The 11,865-nt window shown below is 57.5% G+C and overlaps 1 protein-coding gene across 2 annotated transcripts; it reads right to left on the bottom strand.

Annotated features, from left to right (window-relative positions):
• SERPINA5 (serpin family A member 5) lies at positions 1-10,334 on the bottom strand. 2 transcript variants are annotated; one of them, XM_007094925.3, is made up of 5 exons: positions 10,218-10,334; positions 3,780-4,412; positions 2,177-2,447; positions 1,666-1,813; positions 1-1,100 (listed from the first exon to the last, which is right to left on the bottom strand). In XM_007094925.3, exons 1-5 carry the CDS (start codon positions 10,225-10,227, stop codon positions 912-914), a joined length of 1,251 nt encoding a protein of 416 aa, XP_007094987.1. In that variant the 5' UTR covers positions 10,228-10,334; the 3' UTR covers positions 1-911. The 2 variants fall into 2 exon arrangements, with proteins under 2 accessions (XP_007094987.1, XP_042846400.1); XM_042990466.1 differs by having other exon boundaries at positions 3,780-4,400.
• Positions 10,335-11,865: the final 1,531 nt, after the last annotated feature.

Raw genomic sequence — 11,865 nt, 5'->3', positions numbered from 1 at the left:
TGTTTGCAAAATGCTTTATTGTTATTTCTGACCCTAAAACGCACTGTCAGTCACCAGTATCTTCTCCCTCTAGTATTTGCAACAGGCCTCCATCCTCCCGCCCCCAGTCGACTCCAGGAGGTTGTGACTGAAGCCACAGGATGGTTTGGTGCTGTGATGGGCCATTTCCACCCTGCGGTCCACTGGCTTTTCTTCAATGACAAGTAGCACTTGAATGTATGAAAATCCACCGTGACTGGCACGGAACACCCCAGCCTCCTTATACGATGTCAAGGAGCCTTCAGCCCTTGAGCTGACCCTGCGTTGTGTATATGGGGGAAATAGAGGCCCAGAGAGGGACACTATTAGCCTTATGTCCCACAGCTGGTTAGCTGGGACAGAAGCCCCATTCCGGACTCCCATTTCAGTGTTCTCTCCAGCAGATAAATGCAACCACGCACGGGAAGCATGATGGATTTTAAACCGGGATGAGTTGATAGCCCGTATTACTAGCAGGTGGAGGACCGGGCTTGGAAATACGTTTCTTGGTAGAGATGTGAACCGCAGCAATCCCACAGAGCTTTGCGGCACCGGGCTGGGCGTCAGGTGCCTGGGCTGTGGGCGCCTCTCTATCGCTAACATGCTGTGCGACCTTGGGCAAGTCAACCAACCTCTCTGGGCCTCAGTGCTAGACTCCGCTGATGAAGGGCGAGGGCAAGACCGAACGTTCTTCTTCAAGGCACCCCCACGCCTTGCGGTTGTGTGAGAAGAAGCAAATCATCAGTGTATCAGTGCTATTATCGTTATTACTTGTAAAAACTTCAGTAGTCAAGGAAACAAAACCCGTGTGAATCAACTCCCAGCGGACAGATGCCACAGAGCCTTCACCTGCCACTACGGAGGCCTGTGGCCTTTCAGGGGAAACACCCACCTCAGGGGTGGGCCACTTTGCCAAGGAAGAGAATGTTCGTGAAGTTCTCTACAATGAGCATGATAAAGGGCCTGTTGAGGATGACCCTGGGAGGGCTAACTGGGGCCGACCTGAACATGAAGACCGTCTCTGTGGCTGCAGCCGCTTTGGTCCCCGACTCGTCCACCTCCACCACGGCCTTGTGCACCATCTGCAGAGGAGACATCGGGTGTCACCGAGCCACCGGGGCTGGAAGATACCATCACGGGAGCCCGCAGAGCTTCTGCCTGTGGCGTCACCGTCAAAGTCTCCATGCGGCTGCGCCCCAAAGCAGGCAGCACACGGGACGATTGTGTGGCTAGGATCTGTGCCTGGAGGTGACTGCACATGGGCCTCCCATTGAATGCTCATGGCACCTCCCGGCAGGGATGTGATTGGGCCTCCAATTTTATATAGAGAAAAGAGGCTCAGAGAGGTCATGCAATTGTTGGAAGTCACACAGCTAGTGAGTAAAGGAGGTAGCACCTAATTCTTAGTTTTGATGGCTTCCCTGGGGGGCTCCTTCCCCTAAGACACATTGCAAACAGGATAAGACACAAATGGTACCCTTGCTTCTTGAGGGAAGAGAGGAGAGTGAAAGAGAGAGGGAAAATATGGAATGGAATGGAATGGGAGGGGTGGAGTGGAGTAGAAAGGAATAGAATAGAATAGAATAGAATAGAATAGAATAGAACAGAAATCTCTGAAAGCAGGGGCTCAGGAGCTTCTGAGCTCACCTCAGACACCTGGATGTTGGAGTGGTTGGTGATGCCAGTCAGGTCAGCATGGGAGGTGAAGACGTCATTGATGCCCAGCTTGGGGAGGACTTTCTCCAGCTGGTAGGAGCCCTCGATGGAGAGCTTGGGAAGGTAGAGCTCAAGCTGCCTGGAAAGAGGAGAGGAACTTTCTTAGACTCTTCCAGAGCATCGGCTCACTGAGCTCACATCCCCGCTATCTCCCCTCAGCTTCATAATGACCCTTCAGCCCCCCATCTAGAGCCCCCCCCCCCACTCTGCACTGGGACCTGGGATGCCCCCAGAGTTCCCCGCCCACTCCGATGGCACCCTCGGGACACTGGGCGTCCGGCCCTGCTCCCTCCAGCTGGGCCAGGGCCCCGGAGGCTAGGACTTCACGTGGTTTCCCTGGGCTTGGAGGCAGCCCCTGGGCTGGGAGGAGTCCTTCCCACTCCCCCCGTGTCTCTGTGGCCATGTGCAGGGTCAGGCTGGCCCCACGTCATCTGAGGAATACCTCTTTGTGGACATCTTGAGCCACGTCCTCAATGTCTTCTCATTCAGTCCATTCTCCAGCCGCCCCATCCTGCCCTGGCTGGGGAGAACGAACAGGGCGGTGGCGTCCCCTTGGTAGGGAACCCCCACCACCCGGCAGGAGAGGCTCCGGTCCAGGAAGTAGTAATACAGGTCTTTGTGCTTCATCATGGGCACCTGCACCACCGTCTCCGAAGTCACGTGGAAGTCCTGCTTATGAGTGTTTTTGTGGTCGAAGCTCGTCTCCCACTTAGCTAAATATTAACATGGAAAAAAGGGACCAATTCTCAGCCACAGATGAAAAGCACAGAGACAGCAAACACCTCCCTCAAACAGACCTCACCCTCCCCGGCGAAGCCTCCTCGGTGGCGGTGACCGCCGAACCCTGGGGAAAGAAAGGCTCGCCTTTCTAGAACTTTGGAGACATGCCTGAACTCTCTGTGGGGCTTTTCCTCCTGCGTGTGCAGAGCCAGGAGGCTGGTTTCCATGTCTTCGGAGGCCCTTAACCGCTAAGGTTGTTTGTTTGATTCTCTGATGTTACTCGAGGTCAAACATCCAAGGGAAGAGGGTAAAAAATATGGACGTCTGACAAAGCGACACTCTATCTGGCTGAGTTATTCCGTTCTCCGCTCTTTTCCCATTTGTGGATTTTGATCTAAGTGTGGGAGGGAGGTTTGTAAGGTTCCTGGAAATACATGATTCTTCCTACTGAGAAGCCTTCAGGTAGAGTTACTGCTCTGTCTGATTCCTGCACTCTTGCATCAACGGGATATAAGTAATTGTTTCCATCTTCTTCATAGTCATCAAATACGGAACCCACCCCAGTGCCCCACTCGGCTTCTGTCACACCTGTCCCCTGCAGCCTGGTGTCATAGAGAGAGCCCTGCACTAGGGGACAAGAAATCTTGGAATCCCAGCTGGGTGTTCACCATCTGTGCTCATCGGAAGAGGGGAGGTGTTTAAGAGGTTAACTAGTTTCCTCTTTCCTCTCTCCCTGCCCTCCCCTCCTCTACCCACTCCTGCCTTCCCACCCTCAGCCAGGCCCCATACAGGCACCGAGGGGCTCAGCGTGTAGAAGGAGAAGCAGACGTGAGCACCGAGTGGGGGAGGGGTGTCCCTGAGAAATGTCAGGGAGGGACCAGCTGTTATGGAAGCGGGGAGAAGACTCTCCAAAGGGACAGGTGCTTGTTGACAGATTTCTCTGGCCGAGGGAATGGCCCCGAGGAAGACGCTCCCCAAGGGAAGGTATTCCAGGCCCCCGCAAGACCCACGGTCCTGCCCTCAATAGCAGTACGGTGGCCATGGCGATCTCATGCTTTAGAACCAGTGTGGATGCTAGGGACCGGGGCCCATGGACAGGACCCAGCACTTCCTCAGTGGAGGAAACAGCGGCCTGGTGTCACTGACATCACCTTACACCATAAAAAGATGCTTGGCTTCCCCTCTCCTGCTTGTTGGCCTCACTCTGTCAACAGGCGCCAGAAGGGACTAAATCTACGCCCACTCCTGTATGTGTGGGAACAGGGTGCTCTCTTGACCAAAGCAGCAGAAAAGAGAGAGTTCAGGCTCGAGCGCAGGGGTCTTACCTTTAAAGAAAATGTAATTCACCATAACCATGACCTCAGTGCTATCCAGGTCCTTAACTAAGTCCACAATCTTGCCTTCAGTTTGTTTTGCCACGTAGTCGTTGATCTGCTTCTGGGCCCCCGCGGGGTCCCCAAAGTGCGCAGGGAAAGTGTCTGCCAGGTACAGTGTCCTCGTGGCACTCAGGAAGGTGTCCTGGACGGGCACCGTGGGGCTGATGAACAGAGCATTGCCAAGGTTCAGCCGGAGGCCCTTTCTGGGCCGGGCGAGCTCCCCCAGCAGCTGGCGGAAGGAGTTGTGGAGCCCCTGCTCTGAGCCCATCTGGGGACCGAGGCCCAGGCCTTCTAGAATCTGTGCCTTCGTGTTGGACCGGGCCCCCAGGGACAGCATGGCCAGGGACACGGAGATGCTTAGAGGGGAGAAGAAGATGTTCTGGTCGGGGGCAGCTGTAGCCAAGGCCCTGTAGAGGTCGAAGGCAAAGTCCCCGCTCATGGGGGCCACCGTGCTGACCACGGGTTCCTCCTTGACCCTCTTCTTTGTCTCCCGGGAGCCGTGGCGGTGCAGGGTGGCCCCGGGCGGGCTGAGGAACATCAGGCAGAAGAGGAGGCAGAGCGGCATTGTGGCTGAGTCCCGTCCTGAAAGGGAAAGTGGGAAGGTGTCCTCAGAGAGGAGACTGGGGGGAAGCGGGTAAGGCGGGTACCCCAGAGATGTCACCACCCAGCGCACAGCATCCACGGAGACGACGAGCCCGTGAGGTTGGGAGCGAGGGTTTAAGAAGAGCCACAGGGGCTCGAGGACAGAGACTGAGGGATGTGGGGGCCTCATGGCGGGAGAGGAAGGAGAAGGCGGAGGGTGCAGCCCCGAGGTGGGGGCTGGCCACTGGGGCGAGAATGCTCTCATCCACACCAGGGTGCGCGTTACGGGGGGGGGGGGGGGATGTGGGCTGGACGGCGCTCCTTGTCCTGCTGATCAGCATCTCTGAGAGGGCCACGGCACGAGACGCCTGCTTCCAAAGTGGCCTGTGACTGTCACTCCAGTCCCCTGGGGGTAGCATTTGCAAGGCCTCATGGTCCTTCCGTGAACTCAGACCAACTACGCCCCACGGACCCCTCAGAACTGCTGGATTTATCCCTGTTCGCTCAGCAAATGGACATCGAACATCATGGCGGGCAGGGGCCAGGCTCCAGAGGCTCATTCGTGACCACGCGGATGCCAATCGGCCCCTTTTCTCCTTCCCCCCCGGGGGCTGCTCTAGGACCCTGCGGCCAACCTTGCTCCTCATCAGAGCCCCTCCCCCGCTCCCTCCACCCCACCCCCCTGTGAGGAAATCCTGCCCTCTTAATGTGAGCACCCAGACTCCCCCCCCTATTCTGTGATGGCGAATTGTGTTCCCCACGCTCCTGGGTTGAGGTCTTAACCCCCAGCACCTCAGGACTTGACTGTATTTGGGGAAAGTGCCTTTAAACAGGTAATTAAGTCAAAATGATGTCTGTGGACGGGCCTTGATCCCATCTGACTGGGGTCCGATGAGAAGAAGAGATGGGAACACAGCTTCACACGCACACGCACGGAGGGAAGGCCGCGGGAGGACACAGGGAGGACACCGCCGTCTGCAAGTCGAGGAGACGGGCCTCAGAAGGAACCGGCCTCTCCGGCACCTTGACCTCAGACTTCGGGCCTCCAGGCAGCGAGACAGGAACCTTCTGTTCTGTGGTGCTTTGTTGTGGCGGCCCGGCCGACACCTATCTCCTTCCTTCCGTCCCCAGACGAGGACGCCCTCGTTTCTTGTGTCTCCTCCGCTCCCTACGTGGGCCCTGGGGGGTCTTCAGTCCCTCCTCCCCCTTTCCTCCCTCCGGTCCATCTACCTAGACCCCTCCTCTCCAACCAGGAGCGCTTCCTGTGCCCCAGAGGCCTCCCGAAGCCCCCTGTGTTCACAGTCCCGTGCAGCCCAGCCTCCTGGGCTCAAGTCTCAGCCCGGCTGCTTCTTGTGAGTGTGGTTTGGAGCAGGTCACCTACGGCCCTGTGCCACAGTCCCTCACCTGTACAACGGAGGTGATGACGTTACCCGTGTCGGCCGTGGCTGGGGGCTTTAAGGACTCGACATGCCTGAAGTGTCGCAGCAGGGCCCTGCACGGACCTGGTGCAAGCCACCCCCCCCCCACCAAAGGTCCCCATTTCCTCTGCTGTGCGCGTGGGGTACGCGCTCCCAATGCTCTCGCGCCGGCCTGCCTGACCGCTGACGACAGCCTTCCTCCGGGGTGAGAACTCCCTCCAGCTGGGTCTTCTCCCCCCTCGGACACCATGTCATCAGGTCCCCAGCCTCAGGGCCCTGCCGGAGTCCCGTGACCCACGCAAACCCAACCCCCAAAGGGCCCCAAACATCTGCATTGGACATCGCGTGCAAAGTGGCCCGCTGGGGTGGTGGCCGGGGCGCCAGTCAGCTTGGGCCAGGCGGACCTGGGCGGCCGTTGTCTTTGAGCGAAGCCCAGTGACTCGAGCAGGCCGCGCTCACCAACCCTGGCCTCCAAATTGCCCCTGAGCTCATAAAGGAAGCCCATTTAGAATGTTCCGTCCGCGGAAGCTGCGGCCACCCAGGACCAAAGAGTGCAGCCTTTGGTTCCTCGACCGGTGCCATTCTGCAGATGGGTAATCTGAAGCCCAGAGAGGTTGAGTCACTGGCTGATAGTGGCAAAGCGTGGGCCCAGACCCAGTGCTGATGCTCAAGGCCGATGCTCTAAACCTCCATGCCATTTGGTTTCCCCACATCCCTGGCCCCCCCTTCTGTGTCACAGACTCTCTGTGTCACAGTCCTTGTCTTCCCGGCCTCAGCAGCCACAATAGCTGCTAATCTGCAGATAATTAAGAAACAGGGTCCGGGCTTCCCAGGCTGACACTCCCTTACTGTTTACATGCTGAGAATGCCAGTCTTTCAAGGACACGGGTGGTTTAATCTCGGGGCCCTTTAAAACAGTCTGTTCTACAGCACCATATGATCCCTCCTGCAAAGTGTTAGAACCATCATCGTAGCGAGATCCTGGTGGACAAGATACACAGCTCTCCTCCCCTTTATTATCAAAGATTAACCCCGAGCTGATGATCACCCTAAAAGAAAGGCCTTCAAAGAATAGTTGCAGGCACAGAGGGAGTTTCCTGCTTGGATGGGGCCTAGAGGCAGTTGACTCCCGCAGGAGAGTTCTGGCCTCCTGTCCCTCAGCCTGCCTGGTGGCCTTGGGCCAGTCCCATCCCCTCTCTGGGCCTCAGCTTCTTTACAAATAACTCAAGGTCTGTCAGTTACTGTGGCCGGTAACCTTCTTCCTTCCACTGCCCCCCACAAACACCAGAGGTCTAGGTCTGATGGGCCAGAGCCCACAGAGTCTCCCTGGGGAATGGGGTCTCTTTGGAGGGGACTCTAGCCTCACTCACTCTCCTCCAGACTGCAGGTGGGGACCTAGAAACCTCTCTCCATTTGGGCCCGCTCTTATCTTTTGTTAAAGCCAGTATTTAGAAAGGCCACTCTACAAATATCACTACATTCAACTGTCAACCAAAGTGAACATTATGGGCACCGTTTTACAGATGACTAAACTGAGGCTTAGCAAAATGGAATAGCTCGTGCCAGCCGGTGAGTGATGATGGAACCAGGATTCGAATCCAGATTCCTGTGTCTGGTGGATACACTGCCTCTTGTCTTCCTTTCGTGGCTCTAAGAAGTAACAGCTCTCGTTCCTCTTCCCCTGTAGCTCCTGGTGAGTTTCCCGGGGTCTCTCGCAAGCCGTTCACCTGTATTAGCTCATTTCTACGCCTCCACAGCAACACGGAGTCGGTATCATTCTCATCATTGGTACAGAAGAGGAAACAGAGGGTCAGAGAGATCGCTTCCGAGAAAGTGGAGGCCTCGGGGTGCTCATTTCATGTTTCTTACGTTTAAGCCCAGGCTGTGCCATCCCGCTGCTGGGCCTCTGGTGGAAATGACAGGGCTGACAGAGTTTCATGCCAACTTGGACCCGGGGGTGAGTCTGCTTCGGGTCCTGGGAGCCTGGCTCTTGGGAGACCAGCTCTCAGCCAGGAGACCGGAGCCGGGCCTGGCCGACCCCCTCCTGATGCCAGTGTTTCTGCAGAAATGCCCCACGGGTCCGAGGGAGGGGGGCAGATCAATCAAGTTCATCTGGCATCCCAGGCCAAAGTGACTTGAGCCGGCTGGTGAGGGCAGGGGGTGGGCGGGTGCTGAGGAAGTCCTCCCATGGAGCCCACCGTCCAGGGATTCGAAATCTGTTGCATTTACTCCAAAAGTTAGGCAACAAAGTCCTACCGGGTCAACTTTGGACTCTGCGGTGGGAGGTGTGGCTGAGGAGGTCTGTCCGCTGAAAAGGGAGATGTACGACTGAGAGCCCAGGCAGGGAGGGAAAGACAAAAACCCCAGGCTCCCCTGGATGCTTAAGGACAGGACGCCGGAGAGCTTCCTGGGAGCAGTGACCTAGGGAACTTTCTTCACCTCCCTCCCCATCCCCAGACCACCTGCAAGGCTTGTCGGTTTCTAGCTCCAGAACGGGTCTTCCGCCTGCCTGCCTCTCCCAGTTTTCCCTGCCACGTCCTTATAGAAAACCTGCCGCCTTTCGCCCCGACCACCCCACACCTCCTCCTGCCCCCAGACCCATTCTACACACGGCATCTGAAGGATTCTCCCTCAGTCCCCGACTGGGTCTCAGCGCCCTGCCGCCTAGGAGTGCCATTGCCACCCTCCGTGTGTGGGGCAGGACCTAGCCGATCCGTGCGATCACCACCGGGCCCCGTGTGGTCTGGCTCCGCCCGGCTGTCCCCAGCCTCAGCCTGATCTGCTCTGTCCTTGCTCATGTGTGTCCTCTGGGTACAGTTCTCAGCTCAGCAGACAAGCCCCGTCACAGTCCTGAGCCTTTGCACGCCGTGCTGTCCCCTGGAACCCTCTGTCAGCCTCCCTGACCACGGCCAGCTTCTCCCTGGGCTTCAGGCCCCTGCTTGAATGCCACTTCTGGGTGATGCCGTGGCCCTGCCTGGCCCTTCCTCTGCAGTAGCATTCTCTATCACGGCCCCTCCGTTTCGCTCACTGCTCCATCAGTGATGGAAATGCAACCCCACATCGTGCCTTCTTGTGTCCCGGCCTCTCTCCCCGACTCGAACATGTGCTCCTAACAGGCAGGACCCGCATCGAAACCTGCTCTTGCTGTGAGATCTGCAGTCAAGCGATGGTGCTCAGACACCTTTGTGGAATGAATGAATGAATGAATGAGTGAAGTCCTTCTCTGTGGCTCAGAGGTTTTAGAGCACACGCTGGACGCGGAGGAGCTGGGCTGAGGCCTCCTGGCCCCAGGGTAACTCTGCCAGGTGACCTTGAACACCTCCCACCCTGCTGTTCACCTTCTGTTTCCTTTTTGTTTTTTTAAGACCATTTTCCTGAGGCGCGACTGCCCTACGAGAAGCCACTCCTATTTACCTTGCCTTGCACACCTGCGAAACCACCGTCACCACACCCACCACGTCCTGACCGCCCCCCCCTCCGCCCCGCCCACCACCTTATTCTTCACGCTGCGGCTTCTTGATCAGTGAACGGGGACGTTGGTCAGGGGTGCGTCGTCCCCTTTCATGGTTACATTTCTTGCCAAGGGCCCCGTCCTTAGAAACACTGAAAATCACACTCCTTTTGTGTCTACGTGTTGCCTATTTCACCAACAGCCAAACGGCGTCTGGCCCTCGAGGAGCCACTGTGGTCATTCTGGGAGGCAGCCCTCCGGGCAGGGCGGCCCCAACTCGGGGAAACAGGTAAACGGGTACGTGATCGCTTCTCGTGATTGCTAAAGGTCCGAGATTGCAGGCACAGAAAACAAGAGAGAAAAGCGACGGCCTCCGGGGAAGCCGCCTGTGTGCCACACACTCTGTCCCCGCTACGTCATTTCTGAGTTTGTCTGCCTCGGCGCTGTTGGCATTAGAGGCCGGGGTATTCTTTGTCGTGGGGGCTGTCCCGTGCCCTGTAAGGGGTTTAGCAGCGCCCCCGGCCTCTACTCTACTCGCTAGATGCCAACACAGCCCTCTCTCCAGTTGTGCCAACTAAACATGTGTCCAGCTGTTGCCAGACGTGCCCTGGGGATAAAGGCACTCCCGGGTGAGAGCTACCGTATCACTGGGCCCTCACGGTCGCCACGCAGAAGATGTGATCATTTGCATCTCACCCACAAGGAAACTGAAGCGCAGCCAGATTTAGAGTCGTGCCCAAGTTCACACAGCTGGGAGAGGGGCACACAGGCCCTGGCTCCTTCTCCCCCACTGCGGGGAATTTTCCTGTTCACTCTGGGACAGCACCAGAGCTTTGAAGCCCTCCAAATCCCATAACCCCAGCCTCCTGTCCTCGCCGTTCCGCGCACACCCTCACGCCCCCGGGCCCTCCGTCTGCCCACGGCATCTGTACTCACCCTGTCCCATGGCCGAGCGTGCACACAGCGCAGGTGACAGTCCCTCACGCTCAGTGTAAAGCAGAGAGCTGATGGGGCAGGAACCAGCATTTGTCGCTGACCACAGTCGGGCTCTGACTCCGCCCCCCCTTGGCCCAGCCCTGTCCTGTCCCGTGAGTATTCTAGCCAACAGGCAGGCTGCAGGGACAGCCACCTGAGCTCTGACCCGGGCTCGCTTCCCCACCGGCCCCACACAGACCCCCGTTTGCCTGCAGTGGCACCGGGTCCCCAGGGGAGCGACCCGCTGCTGGCACTCCAGACACAGGGAAAGGGACACCCTCTGGCAAACATCCCTTTCTCCGGGCTGATTCCTCTGTCTCCTTAGCTCTACATCGGGGGGAGTGTCGTGTGAGCCTAAGGTCCCCACAGCCCCACGTGCTTGCCAGATTCCTGGGCAGTGCTTACCAGATCCGTTCAACGGTGAGAGTCTGGTGGGACCCAGAGGGGCTGACGGTGTCACAACGGTCCCCTCTCTGCACTAACAACTGCATCGAGGCTCGAAAAGATGAGTGGACTTTTCAGAATCAAGCATCAAATTAGGGACAAAGTGGGACCGAGGGCCCAGGTCGCCAACTTCAAAGTCAGGGCTCTTACAAAAGGGCCGTATCTAGGATTTCCGTGGCCTCGTCTGGACTGCCCTTTTCGACCTTGAAACTGGGGCTCTGAAGCACAACCCCACCCTTTCAAGAGCATTTCCAAGATGCTGGGGCAGGTGCTGGCTCAACCCTCATTTCATTCCCAAGGTCCCCACGGCTGCGCTTTCCTAATACCGAGGAGTCCCGGGTAGGGCCACGACCCAGAGGTTTTGTGGGTGAGCTGGGGTGTGGAGCTGGCAGAGGAGACGGGGTGGCGGGGGTGGGAGAGGGCAGGTATCGCCTAGGGACGCCATCTTGGTGTTCAGCAAGCAAGGGTCCCTCTACAACCTCTGTGACCAGGAGGGGACTGCGCTCGGCCTCAATCTGGAGATAAACACAGTCACTACCAGACGTCAAGCACTTGTCTTGGGCTCGGCGCCTTCCCCACGTGCAGGAAGGTGGGTACCAGCACCCCCATCAAATCACTGAGGAGACAGAAGCAGAGAGAGGTTAGGCAATCAGCCCACAGGCACACAGCTAAGGAGAAGCGTTAGCAAGGGGGAAGCTTGGTGTCGTCTGTCCCCAGGCCATGTGACCTAGCGAAAGTCTTTCCTTTCATAACCTAGAGATTCCTAAACTATGTTCTGCAGGGTGGGAATCATATGAACACCTGTGCCGGGATGGATACCGTGTCCCGCAAAGACATCCCCGTCCTGATACCCAGGACCTGTGAATGTCGCCTCCTGTGACTACAGGGACTTTGCGAGTGTGTCCCTAAAGGGACTTTGAAATGGGGGTGGGGTGGGGAGGAGACTGTCACAGATTACCCAGGTGGGCCCTAACTGTAATCACAGGGGTCCTCACAAGGGAAGGCAGTGGGAAACCAGAATCAGAAGGCTGCGACGTGGGGCCATGGGCCAGGGACCCTCAGAAGAAAGCCCTGCTGACTTCTCGATGTTGACCCTGCAAGACCCATTTTGGACTTCGGACCTCCAGAACTGTCAGCGAATAAATGCTTGTCGTTTTAAGCCACT

The sequence above is a fragment of the Panthera tigris genome, chromosome B3, assembly GCF_018350195.1.
Source record: "Panthera tigris isolate Pti1 chromosome B3, P.tigris_Pti1_mat1.1, whole genome shotgun sequence".
NCBI classification, from domain to species: Eukaryota; Metazoa; Chordata; class Mammalia; order Carnivora; family Felidae; genus Panthera; species Panthera tigris.
Note: the sequence above shows the minus strand (reverse complement) of the source record. Positions and strands in the feature narration are given on the sequence as shown.